At 35.2% G+C, this 16846-nt stretch overlaps 1 protein-coding gene across 9 annotated transcripts in view; it reads right to left on the reverse strand.

Annotated features, from left to right (window-relative positions):
• DMD (dystrophin) overlaps positions 1 to 16846 on the reverse strand; it is a 9298038-nt gene that overhangs the window by 6092012 nt on the left and 3189180 nt on the right. For all 9 annotated transcript variants that reach the window (XM_044072398.1, XM_044072396.1, XM_044072400.1 and 6 more), the window contains one exon: positions 10260 to 10430. In XM_044072398.1, the coding sequence (XP_043928333.1) occupies positions 10260 to 10430 (171 nt within the window). The remainder of the gene's footprint in view (positions 1 to 10259; positions 10431 to 16846) is intronic.

A 16846-nucleotide genomic window follows, 5' to 3' on the forward strand; every position in this document is an offset into this window, starting at 1 on the left:
ATTATGGCACAAGATGCAAATGAGGTATTCCTGGTGTCTACTGTCCCCTAACACCACACCCATGTTGTGTTTCATTGCCTTTCAAGCACATCATGCAGAGTAATCATTGGTGTTAACTGTTCCCCTGATCCTGTGTGCCATTAGGCATAGTTTAGACTTATCCCTGGTGGCTAGGTATTCCACCCATCCAAGATCCACGTTGTGTGTGAATGCTGCTCAGACATGAGTTTAAAGAAGCATCTCTTGTTGCTACTGGTTACTCACACTGAAGGTTACAGACTCTCTTCATTAGTCTAGAGGTGTGTGAAGGTATAAGAGCCAACACAACCCACCAACCCACATTTATTACACACACACACACACACACACATACACACAAACAGCCTCCAACTCACCCAATCACACTCCCAGACACAAGCATTCATTCATCTATAGACACCCATCTGCCTAACTTACCACCTATTAACTACACTACCACTGCCTCCCAGGTAACAGTGCAGTCACACCCACACACTCACATATGTAGTCACCTGCATACAGTCTCATGCATCTCCTAACACTACATTATCACTTTGTTCCCAAGCTCTTATTTCTATCACTGTGGATGAAAATGGCTTTTTGACAATGTTCACTAACACAAGAGGCAAGAAGTGGCCATTCTAATCAACACAGCAATTCCTGGAGAGTGTGCATGGCTAATTAGGAAAGACCCCTTCCTTAAACTGCCCAGTTATCATCTGTCACAGATGCGGAGACAGCCCAGTGTGGGGCTCCACATCCTTGTACAAAAGCACTGCAGTAGGGCTGTCTCTAAATTTCAAAAGACAACTTCATGATCACCTTTATGAATTTGGCCCTGTGTGCCCTTATTCTCATTACTCTACAGTATTCTTATCTGGGCATTGTGGATCCCATTAACGCAGTTAATTGTTAATATCATACTGCACTGCCTGTGTTCCGCAGCAGTGCACATATTAAGATATTGCGGCCTTTTCAATAAATCTTCTGATGATGAGTTTGGGCAATTTTTGTTGCCATTTTCCATACAGGTTCTACTTTATGTCCTCACCAAAAATGAGTTCTCCAAACCTCTACACAGTTCTCAGGGTCTTACCCACTGCTAAAATCAGAACATCACTTTTTCCTTACTGCTGATGCCTCTTCGTATGGATGTGAGTGCAATGATCTCTGTTTCTTCCATTTTGTTGTATAGCTTGCTAATTTCTTTTGAATCAGATGATATGAAGTACCTCCAGGTCAATTTCTACTTTTGCTAATTCACATCCCATATACATGTTCTTCTTTCATGGGTCACTGAATACTAGATGCATTTTTCTACATTCATTGTACTCAGCAAATGTAACCATGTTTAAGATCATTCTTTCAGTCTTTGCAATGCCCTTCTCATCCTTTCTGTATGTTACTGTATATTAGGTCTGTTGCTTATTTTTAGTAGCAATACCTTCCCTTACTTATCTTATACAGCGTAACAAGCACAGAAAGGCCACTGTCATGACTGGGAGTCGTCACTTAATCTGAATCGGCATAATTTACTATTTTCCTTTTTGCGTTTGTGTAGGTAATGCTTCATCCATATGCTACTATTTCTCACCACCCACAAGAATACAATCCAACCCATTCCTCAAACTTGTCGATGCTGCATTCCTTACTCTCAGCTTCATGAATTATCAAACAATGAGGCTTAAACTCATCAACTACCATGGCTATGGAATTTATTTGTGGTCGTCAATCGGGCACATAGGCTTAAGATAATGTCCTGCGAGACTTAGCCCCAGGCAACACTCATTGGTTTTGTTCCTATAGCATTCCTTTGCCTACTGTGTCATTCTGAGCAGGTCACTAAACCAGATATTGTTTCTAGGTGACAGCTGAAAAAGGAATGTGTGTCCACTGGATTTAGTTTTTTTTTTTTTTTTTTTTAATACACTTTATAACTTCCACAGATATCCAGGATCATTTCCCTTCTGTTTAGGATGCCAATGGTAAAGAAATAGTTTGGAGTGTTGTAGGTAAAAACAAGCACATCATTTTTTTACCTTGCTGTGAGATTCTCATGCCTGGATTGACAGGTGGAAGTTTCAAGATGTTCCTATGGTGCAAAAGATTCTTGCAAATGCTGATAGTATTGTTTTCCATGTATACATACATGATGAGAAGTAGTGGATCTGACTCCATTTTTAGTCTTGCATTGGTATGGAAATGTATTATGCTGTGCACTGATACTTTTTTATCTATCACTTCTGTTCTCTGTAAGATGAAAGTCTTGTTCTCCCAAGTATAAATGGCTGTATGTAGGTGGACAAATTGGCAATGTGGGTCCTGTTGTAGCAAAAACAAATACATATTCCTTGGAAAGAAGTTAGGTTAGCTGAGGATTTGGTAATTAGTTGGTTGGAGTACTGGCCTTGTGAGGGCTGGTGAGAAGTATCAAATGGATAATGACTATTTGTTGAAAGAAAAAAATAATGAAACAGTAAACTGCTGGGATGTTGTCGTCCTGATCTCAGAGGACTTCTTCCAGTTCATATGCTTCCTACGGATATATCATCTGACTTTATGGGATCTGATGTCTGGAGTGAACTCATTTTGGAAAGAGGCTTTCAACTTTATGAACCTGAAGAACTATAGAGCTTTCAGGAAGAGAAGTATCAGTCTGGTATACCATTGTAAGACTTTTAAATATACATAAAGTTGAGACATTTGATTTTTGCAAAGAAATTGTGGTGGCCAGAATGCAACACCATGCAAATATCATTACTGGATTCACTACTGGCTAAAGTTGCATTTTGATGATTATTAAGCCAAAATGATAAATGGTGAGGAATATCCTTGGTTGATAGGATTGTTAGATACCACATGGCGAGAGGAGGAGTGGGAGGTGTTTATTTACCATCTGCTCCTGCTCTTGTTTTTTACTTTCTTCCTTCCTTCAGTGCAATATTTTATAATATATGAATTACCTTCTGTTTTCATAACTGGATAAAACATTCTTTATCCCTCTAGGAACTGAAGGAGTAATTTATTTATCTGTTGACTTTTGATTGCCAGTAAAGACCATCTGGGTAAAAGCCCATTCTCAGCGGAGGCCTGGGGAGAACAGCTCCAAATTATTACAAAAGATTTTCAAAACAATAATTTTATCATCTTCAAAAATTAAAAAAAAATCTACAGTTACATAATTATAACAAATTAGACATAATATAAAACATTGGTTAAGAATTGATAGAAGGTATACAGCAATCATTTAATATTTAGTAAGTTAGTCTAATACAAATGGGAATTGTAATAATAAGTGAGGGAAAAACAGGCTTAAGGTATATTAAGAGAGAAATCCAGGGAAGATAATTAGATAACAGTAAGGAAGTAAGGGAAAAGGGAGAGTAAGGAGGTATAAGGAAAATAAAGGTACTTGTTCACGTTTAGAGATAGGTTTATCCTAATTCACACTGCTATTTATGAATATGGGTGTTTACGAATATTGTTAAGAAGATTATATTTACTTATCCTTTGTCTGAATCGTTACAGTAATTATCTGCTAATTATAACAAGGAATAATGACCGCTTGATAGTGTTTTCTGTATATATTTTTTAAATATTTTCAACTGTTAATGTAGTACCACTGTCAAGTATTGTGTTTGAATGAGGAGCTTAGATCAGTCCAGCTAACTTTGTATGTATATATATATTTATTTCCATAGTTTCCTATATATCTGGGTAATGCAATTTAAATAAAGAAATTAATGAATAAAACACCCAAACTTGTTGAAGATATGCTTACATTTTATAATACTTCAGAGTAAATCTTCAGCTTCACACTACAGGTTATCTCCTTTTAGATTTGGGTTTATAATTTGTATTTATGCAAAATATAGCTGTACTATTATGCCCAATATAAGCATTTCTCTGCAAATAATTTCCATTTGGTATGGCATAGTCCACGTCAACCAAAAAGAAAGGATCACTGCTTGCAAATATAAACTTAAGGATTTGACAAAATTGATCAGAAATTAGAAACTGTCACCAGCACAAAGAGGTTGAATTCAAAACTATTTAAAAGGCATGACATATTTTTCATGTTTCTGAAGTGCTATAACATGAAGTATATTCTGGTTCCCTATTGAAATGTCAGCACTGGAAAAGCTGAGTGCTGACAATCCAGAAAAAATACTGAAATCACAGAAAAGCAAAACTTGAAAATCACTCTTCTCCATAAAACTTCTTTTTGCAGGGGACAAGCCACCCTGCACCCCACCACCCATGAAGGTGGTAAGTCCACCAAGCACAACCAAATTCATATATAACTCTGAGACTGCCATACTTTGGAGACAAGGGATTATTCCAAGAAATCTCATGTTGGACTTTGAATATGTAAGTCCATTTTTTTCAGCCACTCATTCTTCGTATTTCAGGACTCACTCTAGCAGGTTGTGACATTTCAAATGATTACTGTATATTCTCCATTACTGGTTTTAAACTCTTTTAGATAATATATAGAATATATCTTATAAAATGATTATATTTACACTGCTGCTTTTGACTAATCTCTTTATAAGTATGAAATGTGTTGCATAGCTTTTACATACTTATGAGTTAAAATGAACAAGTGAATTACACAAGCTGATAAACCTGACTGCGGGAAACAAGCAATTTTGTAGAAAGAATGCAAAGATGTAAACCACTGCAAAAATGCTTTTACTAATAAAAAAGAAAAAAACAAACACGCCCTCTTTATTAATTTATTGCTTTTGATGTCCATCATCAAAAGATTTCTTTAGAATCAACACAGGATGAAGGTGCTAAATTAATAAAGTGGATATTTTTAATATTTTTTTCTGATTCTTCCTTATATTCTTTTTATTATTTTTATTAAAATAATTGGAAGTAGATATAAACTAACTGCATTTCAGCGGTGGGGGGTAGAATTCATTTCTTACATTGCCATGTATATACAATCAACTCTGATGTCTCTTTATTATGAGGGAAACATATACAATGACTTGGCACCTGTGTCTCACACAATGTGCTGCAGAATGGACTGTGAACTTTAGCTTCTATCTGAAAGTTTTGAAGTTTTAATTTGTATCGCTTCAAATCTTCGAAAATAATTTATTTTGAATCAATATACATTTAAAGTTCTTTCTTTAAATAAATACTATTTTAAGGATACTTATTTTCAAAAATTTGAAGGGATCTGGTACGCAAACTGCGGAACTCCCAGGTCGAAGCTAAGGTTCACTTTCCATCCTGAAGCACAATGTACTATGGAGCTACTGCCTTTAGCATTTATATTCATCCTGGCTGGAGACTCCAGGGTCCCCCAAGTTGCTTTAGCTAAGATGGGACCACTTCCACCTCTCAGGGCCTTTAATATTACACAATATGCAACAGCAGACCAGGCTGGTCTCTAACTAGATTTACTAATCCTGAAAACAAGGATTACTTTTGTATTGTTTTGGTTAATTTATTTCTTACATAGATATATTGTGTGTTGTAACTAGCTGAAACTGTAACATATTATTCCACTGTTCTTAATCATAGCTACCTGTGCCACATATACCATGTCCTCTTCTTCTGTCTACATATGTTAAAATGTAATTTATATATATATATATATATATATATATATATATATATATATATATATATATATATATAACTTTCATATCAAACTTAACTAATAAGATATAAGATATTCTTTGAATTTCTAATAGCTCTTTGAATTTGTAATCTAAATTTATATCCATTTGTATCCAATCTGATCTGGTAAGTTAACAAAATACAATAATATACTAATTATTTCCATGAACTTTTGCCACTCACTATGAAGATTATTCCTGCCAGTGATATAAGCAAAGCGGACACATTAAACATTTCAACAATGTAAAAGGTTCATGTGTTGGCTGTGGGTATAGTATAACATAATCTAATGTTGAGTTGCTCTTGGTGTATTCAAATAAGATCTCTTCTACCACTGAATTTAGCATGATCTGAGAAATGACTTACCATTTATGTTTAACTCAGATGATGTGCTTTCAAGTCATGAGATTACCTTTATCTTTACCTATACACAGATTAATTAGAAAAGTTACCTAAACTCTATACAAAACATGTTCAATGTCTGACTTCATGGATTAACTGAATGGATCTTTGACTGTGACTCAGGCATGACAGAAAAGGTAAAATGTAAAATAAAGAGGTTACAGAGTTCCACGACATATTTACCTTTTATTAAACAAAAAGAAGTAAGCGCTTTCGCGATCTACCCAGATCGCTTCTTCAGACTGTATTACAATGTCAGACTATCTAACCAAGCATTTTAAAGCTTTAACTATTAGCACATTGCAGTTAATTAGTCACAATTACCTAATTAAAGGTATATAAATAATTAACATAAAAATTCCTTTCAGTAAATATTGTTATAATAAACATCCTAGCAATGTATGAATTTATTTAAATATATCCATGCTTTATTATGCAGTATGTTGCCCTTGCCCCAGGTCTATATTTCTCCAAGTTGAATTCAAGTATACACTAAATAATTTAATTTTTGTCTGTCAAGATGGTCAAGACTTTGCTAGGATGTTTATTATAACAATATGAATGTACATGCACTTTATAGGCATACCTTATTATTTTTTTCATAAACATGCATCTATTGTTTTATATATATATATATATATATATATATATATATATATATATATATATTTATATATATTTTTTTATATTCTTATGTATATTATATATTTTGTTTTTTATATGTACAAGATTAAGATAGAACCTAATACAATGTAATGCCAATGGCTAAATAAGAAGTGTTGTTTTCAAAAACTTTTACTGAAAGGAATTTTTATGTTAATTATTTATATACCTTTAATTAGGTAATTGTGACTAATTAACTGCAATGTGCTAATAGTTAAACCTTTAAAATGCTTGGTTAGATAGTCTGACATTGTAATACAGTCTGAAGAAGCGATCTGGGTAGATCGCAAAAGCGCTTACTTCTTTTTGTTTAATAAAAGGCAAATCTGTCGTGGAACTCTGTAACCTCTTTATTTTACATTTTGGTACTTTGTGTCGTTAACAGAGTGAACTCAGTACTTGGTCCATTTTTTTGAAATGACAGATAACGTAGTTTACTTTATCCACAAGAAGTCATTTTTGAGGGGTAGGCTGGAAAGAGAAGCATTTTGCTGGACTGCGTATACTGGGATGGAGGGGGTGACAATGCACTGTGGAGACCAGGAACTCTAGGTCTGTTGCAAACAGAATCTGAAGAAATGTATTGGCAAATTATCCTGAACATAAATGATATGCACTGATGTTACTGCATGTTGTGGAAATAAAGCAGAACTGTGCATAGAGCTTAACACAAAAGAAACTTCCTACTGTTGTCATGATATTGGGATGCTCTGAATTACTCTTTACCTGTTTCCTGGAATTTCATACCAGGTGTCCTTATTGAATGAGGCCCTGGTCTAAGATTTTAAGCCAGCACATTTCCAGAAGTGCCAGAAGACAGCTAATAGAAAGCAGTAATTGGAGGGGACATTAAGAAAATGTCTCCATTGTAAATATATGTTGTCACATCTCTTCACTTGGTTAGATGTATACTGGCAGTTAAATGAAGATGGGTGCAACATCTTATTAATCCTATTGTAGTATAGAAACATTGCTGAAGGCAAAAAACAACAAGAATATAGGTACTTTACAGATGTAAACAAATTGAAAGGGATATGGGGTCTGCTGCCTCTTCTCCAACTCATATCTCTTTGTTTACCTGCCTGCCTGTCTGTCTTTATTTCTCTCCTCTCTCTTTGGAATCAATCAATCAATTCACTGAAATCCATTCTCTAAAAGTTTGTTTCACTGTGACAAGTTTAAGAGAGCTAATATTTAATTAACCCTGACCATTCTAGATGAGATAAACACACATTTTGGCATCTAAGAATTTATGAATGGAGTGCAAATGGTCCCTCCCTGCCTGTGGGTATTTACATGTATATGGGGAAGGGAGATTCTCCAAAAAATATATTTGCTTTCATTTCAAATTTAAAGTGCTGTTCAGCCCTTATCTTAACCAAACTGTCTTAGATGTATTTATAGTCATTACTTTAAATGATATCCATCACTACAAAAGATTATTCCAGAAGATCTGGATCAATGTCAATCATTTAGAACTAGATTCTCAACTAACTTGCGGCCTACAAAAATGAATGTAACTGAATATAAGGCTGTTATGTCTAGCATTAGGAAGAAACTGAATACAGCATTCCTGGAAAAAAAGTGGATTACTACTTGGAAACAAAAACTCCTGAAGCATTGTTCCTCAGGATTTGTGCTAACACAGTCTATGTCTGTAAAATGATATAACTAAGCAAGGTGAGGGATAACACATTGCATTCCAGTTTTTCCATTAGACACAGCATGCCTCTGAGATTCAGCACCACTTCAGAAGAGGACAGAGCATTAAAGATGCACTGAGAAAGGTGAAAAGAGGCTGAAGTGTCTGTGTGCAGGTTCACTTATAAATACTATGACAGAGTCAAAAAATACCAAGGTTGATCAAACAATATATACAACTAAAATGTGTGGCTATGTTGCAGAAGTAAAGCTATAGGAATCCAAAACCATTCCATGTTCTTTCTTAAGAAAATCTTGGAATATCCATTTTCAGTTTCCCCTTATTCCAACCAAAGTACATTTGCTTACTAAACAAAACATTTAAAGAAACCCATTCATCTATGTTGAAAACATACTCATTTTTTCATAGTTATACCTTTAGCTCAAAATGAGAAAACCAAGCTGGAAAACTCCAATGCAATTCATTTGTAAAGCTTTGCAACAAAAATGGATATTTAGGAGTACCATTCTGTCTTATCCTTACTTTAGTGTGGCAGATTTTAAACCAAAGCAACTATTCTGCTGTTTTAGTGGCTGCCTGTACTTTTCTTTTTTTCACAAGATTTGCAGTTTCAAGTCAAAGCCAAGGATCCACATTTTCCTTTTAAAGTATGGTCTGGAAATATGCTAAGAATGTCTGTCAGACGCAAGAATAGTAAGACGTTACTTTAGAAAATATACTTATTTTTTTGTGTTCCTGACAAGAGCCACTAGTCACAAACGCCTGGTATAGTGGCTGATAGAATCACAATGATACAGAAAAATAGGTAACGGAACACAATAAGTCTATCCACAGACAAGTCTTTGTAGCAGATTAAGAAAAACCTTTAAAGTCTAGGTGTTCGTTAGAGCAATGAGCTCTGTAAAAAGAACTTATGATATACTTCATAAGTTTTGTGGTGTTAGCAAAAGACTTGAAAGTATATTACTTCTGTTTTTAATGGAATGTAGGTACATCTAGTGATCATAACTTCAGCAGTGATAAAATATACCAATGTCTTCCTATGAAGTGTAAAATGAATGCATTGTCTTTTGTCATTCAAAGTGAATATAGTCTAAATCCAGACGCTGCTCTGCTTCACTTGGCTGCTTGCCTGTGGTAAAAATTTGACTGACAGATTCATTTAGAAAGGTTGTGATGATATACCTTGGCCTAGTCAAATAAGTGAACAAAGACATTTTATAGTCAAGATTTACTATAACACTTTTCCTATGAAACACTGCATCATTCTGCAGAAAAAATGCCTATATGAACAAAAGAAGAACGTTGCACAAGTCTGTTTATTACCAAAGTCCTTGAATCCAGCACCATAGTAATAAATTTTTCTTTCATCTAACATCTGATAAATGAATTTCCACATGAAGCTTAGCACTGATGTATTCCACTTAAAACAGTTTTACATAAGGTAGTTAAAGGCTTATGAAACTCCAAAGGATACATGAGTGCTTTTATAAACATACAGTACAAACAATTAAATGTAGCTGTGTTTTTCATTTGTCTTATTTGCATAATATTTTGAAACATCAACATAGTTGTCAGTGAATCTACATGCATATAATTGTAAGTAAAAGCCCATTATTCTATTTTTCAGTATTAATGTGAATTCAATTCTCATTAGAGTTCCCATAATGCCGTGAAATCAAACATAACCTTAATTTCTCAACAAATGATTCTATGAAATGAATGATCAAAATGGCAAATTCAAATGCATTTTATTCCATGAGTAGTTAGGATAAGATTATTAATAAATAGCCAAAGCAGTCTTCCAAAAAAAAAAAAAAAAAAAAGCAGCTGCACATAGCTTACAATTAGAATGAATGTGATTATATTTTACCTTAAGTTCCTCCACTGCTTTATGCAACTCCTCTGGTGTTTTATATTCAAAATCTCTTTCCAGATAATCCTCCTCTGCTTGTGTTATCCATTCTTGCATTTCTGACAAGTCTTTCCGAATAGTCATTGTCTTATCAAGCCCACCCTTCAGAGCTGCTTTCTTAGCATGAGCCTTCAAAAGAAAGAAAAAAAAGCTTATGTCAGTAAAACAGTAAGACAAATGAATAAGGATTTCAAAATGGGATGACATAACTATTTTCCAGTGCTGATACTAAACACTAAGGAATGACATTTTGTCTCTTCTGCAATGTCTAATAAACAGTTGCTGAATCATAAAAACATTACTATCAAAAGGGGCAAAAATAACTTTGACAAGAAGTAGGGAAGCACATATGAGATACACCAAAAAATATAATTGTTTTTGACAAATACGACATTTGATGTCTTAGATGTTATAAATTTATTTCTGATGTATGCATAAGCCTTATACAATGGAAGATTATGCACATAAAAAATTACATACTCAAATGAACATTTTAGTTCAAGAATTTGTAAAATGCACTGATCTTCAAAAAGGCTAAACAATAATAATAATAATAATAATAAAAATAGAAGTCTGTTTCCTTCAGGGCTGCAGTGTCAATAATTATGATGGAATTCTGAAGATGAAGAGTATAATTTGAGAGAACAAGAGAAAACAAATCCTGTAGGTCATGATTTTTTCAATGCCAAAAACCTGGGTGCAGTATATGCATTATACGCTAGAAGAAAGATCATTATAATTCCCCCATGGTGCAGGAGGTGTGCTAAATCTGCTGTCTGCATTATTTTATATGCATTTGTAAACCAACTGAGAAATAAACAAATGTCCCAAAAGAACAGTAAAACTAACCATGTGATATATTTTTCTATGAGATAGTGATGCACTGACCTGGAGATGTTGACTCACAGTGTTTGTGTTATTAGCTAAGTTCTTGGCTGGATTGCTGTCTGTGTATGGTCTGTATGGCCCATTGATTATTTGTGGGGTTTTGTCATGTACTACAGATTATGTTCACCTCCCAAAAATCATGAAAGAGGGGAAAGATTGAGCCATCAGATTCTCTGTAGGTATGCATATCATTTATGTCCACCATGCAACAGACTGGCACCCCATCCAGAATTTATCTGCCTGCCCCCCCCCCCCCCCCATGTCAGGATAGGTTCAGATAAGCAAATAGCCAATGGATGCTGTAGGAGTAAGCAGCTTCCTTTATAAATTCCATGTCATAGTTTAGCAGTTTTATTTTAATAAAACAAACCAATATATAATGCTACAATATGTGAACATGGAACATGCATTTGTTTACAATGACAAAAAGATGTTTTCTAACAAATGAAAAAAATATATATATTTAAATAGTCAAGAAGAAATGCTAATATTTAGTAAGGCCCCAAAATAAGTAATTATATTTAGATGTTAAGGAGAATTTGTGCAAAGAAATCATCTTACTGATTCAGTTATGAATACAGTATCAGGCCATTAGCTCAGTTACCATAATATTCTGCAAAATTATATGAAAATGTTACTCTATAGACTATGGTAGGAGGACCAGAATATTTTATTGAAAAAGATCTTTTACTCAACAATTAACATAACGTCATCCTAGACAGAAATATTACCTAGTTCCTTAGTCTGAAACATGACGATTCACAGACTAATATCAGAAACTTTGGTAGTAGCATGCCCCAGAACTGAAATCATAAGGTCACTTGATGAAAGCGTATTAAAATATGCCCTTTCATATACTGAACTAACAAACCCACTAGAAAATAAGGAAGGTCTTTTGTTTGGTTAGAGGACAGTTTTTCCAAACTAGCTGATTAAGGGTAGTTCAGCTCATTACAATTTGCAGCATCCCAGAACCTTCATAAAGATGGCTGCCTACTTGCATAGGTACCCACTACTAAGATAATGATTTCTGAGCTGTCACATCTTTCAGGGAAAATTAAAACATTCCAGCTTTGCAGCACCTTTGAGTTTTGAACTCTGGCTTTACTAATCAGTGAAAAACAACAGAAAGAGTCAACAGCATTGCAATCAAAGGAATTATGTTTTTTGCACTTAAGGTTGTGGTTATTTCCAAACAAACAAAAGTCCATTGCTGATATCATACACTGGTAACTCATAGCATGAAATAAACTAATGCAAAATGGGTGCTACATAGGGAGGAGGTGATTCTGAGTCATAAATAGCACGGCTGCAATACATATGAGTAGCACTGTGGGCAGCATATGCAAATGTCCACATACTGACATGGAAACAAAGTTCCAATGTATATGAGGGTAGAATAAAACAAAAATGTATAAAACAATTACACTGCACCATGCCATTAGCTTATTCTGAGTGCCAGGAATTGCTATTTTTGCAGGATGCTATCATATCTGCTATAGCAGCAACAATGACATGTGCTATTGTCTGATATTAAAGCTAGAAGCCATGATATGGCATGTTGTCACACTTCATGACAATGCAGAATATACCATCTCTGTACTACTTATTTTTGCTGATCTGAATACTGTAGGCCACTTCCATGAGAATAGGAAGATCATATAGGAGCTTGTCGGACTGTGCTGGCCACAAGCAGAATGAAGGGGGTTGCATGGAATGCCCATCCTAGTGGGCACTAAGGTATATGTAGCTTTAACTATCCCAGTTACAGGGACTGTTCAGCAATTCACAGGGACACATTAGCAACACTGCCGGCTTTGCATATCCTATACAAGTTCCTAGACATTATGCTGCAGTATAGGGAGGAACAGTAATGGAGAGAACAATCACAATGCTGGTGTTTTACAACACTGCTCATATCTTTTGGTCCATGACAGCCACTGTCTGTACACACAGTCAAATGAATGCCTCAGCTGTTCCACTGTGCATCAAATACACTAACAGAAAGTGATTCTATCCATCTATTGTCAGGTGGTTTGCGATGTCCAGGGAATCATCTACGACATTTGTACCCATTTCTACCAAAACCCAGGCTGTATTTATGATTCTCCTTTCTATTATCCCTGCAGCCGATAAGTTGGTAATGGTACATGTAGGGTGACTTCTCACGTTATCATCTACTTGGAGGATAAGATAAGTATGTATGTGGGTACAGGGATAGTATATGCAGTTATGAAACACTAATGCAGCAGATCACACACAATGCTGTCATTTTTGTGTAATGCAGGGGATGCCAGCTATGCACTGAAGATGGCGCTTCCAACTGCACATATGGAGACACTGGCTGTTATGGAACATGATTTCAGATAACTGAAGGGACCCTTATTTTGCCCTGGTGTGTCTGGTGCTACACTGTAGTACTCACCAGAGAAATACGACCAGATATTTGTGATGTGCACTATTTTGAATAACTTGTCTGTGCAGATGCAGACTGAACAGCAGGGAAATATTCCAGCAGTGCTGACCATATCTTTTAGAGCAGTAAGTAAGGTACAGGGAAAAATCAGTCAGCAAGAAGACCCAATGTAAAGCAGAGGTGGGTGCAAGACATAGTAGGACTGGCAAATAGGTGGTATCTGATTCACAATTTTGGACTATGGTACAGACAACATTGAATAAAAAATGCATGCATTATCACAAACATGATATACATAAATGCATGAACTGGCCACTCTGTACATTACACACTACTTTACCTAAAAAGGTTAGAGCCTGGACTAGGCACAGTCATCAATATTTGCACAGCTGTGGGAAGCACAGTGATAGTTGACAGCAATGTTCTCTTATGACTAGAGTAATGGGAGGTGAATGTGTAAATCCCTAATTTTGGTAGCAAGCTGTTGGGATTCTGGGAATCACGTCCTCCGGTAGTGGGCTGAAGTTATCATGCTATAACATGGGCAGTGTACACTGCAGTGGGTTGCAGACTCAAGGCTGTCTGCACCATGTGACAAGAATTGAGTAGAATTACAGGACAATGCACATGTACCCAAACAAGGTTATTCGTGTGGAGAAAACAGATGTGTGGTGTTCATAACATGGAGGATAGTCATGAAAAGGTATTAATCTACTTCTGCCACAGGAGATACTGATGGTATTGGACTATGGCAGCAAGAATGTTCTGTCGAGTGAGGTTTGCCAGGCTACAGATGGAAACTCATCTGTGGTCACTTTTATGAATCTAGCCATGGGCAGCTTTGGTGTCTGCTGTGACCATAGCTGACAGTGATGCAATCTTATGAATGGTCTAAGTTATTTAGGTATGTCTAGTCTGTAAACAACAACTTTAAATCCGAACCTTGCAGAAGCAGACTAGAAGATGGTTACTATCTGTCTCATGGACATATCAATGGATGCATTGCTAACCAGCAAGAACATGAGCAGCACCAAGTGTTCCCCGCCCCTATACTCTCTACCAAAATGCAAACAATATATGTCATTCCACAGAGTAAGTTATGCAAAAGTTGCATGTCATACTGTATGCCACGCAGCGCACTTAGCATCTCCACAGTGGTGCAGGTAGCAGTATTGTGCACCTGTATGACTAAACTGCACCTCCACTGCTGTTTTTATTCATGTTGGTACAAATTATCTCATCGACAAGGGCCTTCTGACTGGTAGTAGGGAATTTGCAGCTCTCTAAAATAGATAGAAAGTATTAGGACAAATTTTTCACAAATAACATATAGAAAGGACAGTCAGGTCAGCATGAATGAAATGATTTTTGAGGTAAATACCTACGTAAAAAAATGGCCCATTTTAAAAATGCCAATGTTTCAAGCATCTAAACCTTATTTTTGGCACACATGTTTAGACAGGATATCATGTACTTGTCAAGAGAAGAGAAGAGAAATTTTGCAGCAAATATATTGTGATATTTGACAACACAAGACAAGGATTTCTGCTAGGTTACAAATTCAATAGTTCACAGATAGCAAAACTTGATTTATCTCTGATGGTTATTAATAGGTTCATAGATTAGTACTAAGCTAACTACCCTTGTGAGTCATTTTTTAAGCCTAGCCAATTATCCCTTGTGAGACTCAAACCCTGTACCTTGTGTTTGTAAGGCAAACACCTTAACCATTAGGCCACCCTCCCAACAATAATAATGCTTTGTTTTTGGTGGGGGTGATTTGCTACATTACCACAGGACTTATATTTTTATGGTTTGTGAAACATGATTAATGAGCAATAAGTAGAATCCAGTTCTGTCAGAGTGTATAGATTTTCTTCTCTACCAGACATTCTAACAAAAAAATCAGGTGGAGATCTTATGACAGGGAATAAAGATTGTTATGAGACCTGTGATAATCACATGTTTGGCAATAACACCAATGTTGTAGATTGTTTAACTGTGATAATAAAGACAATCCTGTAATGTATAACAATTGTTGGAGTGCACAGATTACCAAAGTCAAGTGCTGATGACTTATATGAATCCATACATTTCTTGCATGAAAAACAGAAGAAAAAAATAACAGTGGCTGGGGACTTAAATTGGAGTAATATTGACTTATCAATATTACTAAGTAAACTAAATACAAAGTATGTTCAGAAACAACAATTGTTTCAAATTGTAAGAAAGCCTACTAGGCAATGGAACATATTAGATATGTGTTCCTAAGGAAAAGACTGTTACGTCATGTTAAGTTTTACCACCATTGATGTGCAGTTATCATGGGATTATAAAAGTTAAATGACTGGTAGATAATTTTAGCAAACTGTAATCTAAACTAATGCACTGAAGATTAATAACAAACTATATTGAAGCTAAACAGTCACTATGTACAACTTAGTGGAGTGATGAGTTCATTGGAAAAAAAAAAAACGAAGAAGAAATGTGACAAGTTTTGGAAGATAAATTCTTTGAATAAAAAAAAATGTTTAACATCAGGATCTGGGCAAACAAGGTCAGGAAGATATATTTCCATAAGATCAAGATATTTGATTAAGGTAAGAGACAAAAAATATAAGAAATGAAAGCAGGTTGAACTATAAATTTGAAAACTGAAATAAACAAGCTGGACAGGTGAACTAAACAGTCTGAGACAAGATCAAGAAAAGTTTTTATTTATTATTTATTTTATATTTGTTGACCGCGTTTGTCCGACCGGGCTACAAATGCCCATTTTCAGCGGAGGCTCAAGGAGAAAAGCTCCAACAGAAAACCGAAATTTTACATACTGAATATATATAGAAATACATTCATCAGTACCTTGATGTAAATACATTTTGCATAATAGGAAACCGTTTTATAGATGCATAAAATGGGATAGGAATGAAGACATAAAAATTAGCAAACTAAACACAACACATTACAGATAGATTTACAAAATCTTATGCAAATCAGTTTGGTTCCAGAAAGGGGATGATAAATTGTCCTAGTAATATCCAGGTAACCTCAGATACTGAAAATAAATTAGATTATACTACAAAAATCTATGCAAACTGGACCCAAACATATCATAAAGAGGAGATAGAATTAGTACTAATGATCTGAGAAGGCTTCAGCATGAACTTACAATATGCCACAATATCTGTTATTCACTGGGTCATTTGAGTAAGAGGAGATTCCTCAAGATTAGAGACATGCA

The sequence above is a fragment of the Protopterus annectens genome, chromosome 5.part0 (assembly GCF_019279795.1).
Source record: "Protopterus annectens isolate FY-2018-M chromosome 5.part0, PAN1.0, whole genome shotgun sequence".
NCBI classification, from domain to species: Eukaryota; Metazoa; Chordata; order Ceratodontiformes; family Protopteridae; genus Protopterus; species Protopterus annectens.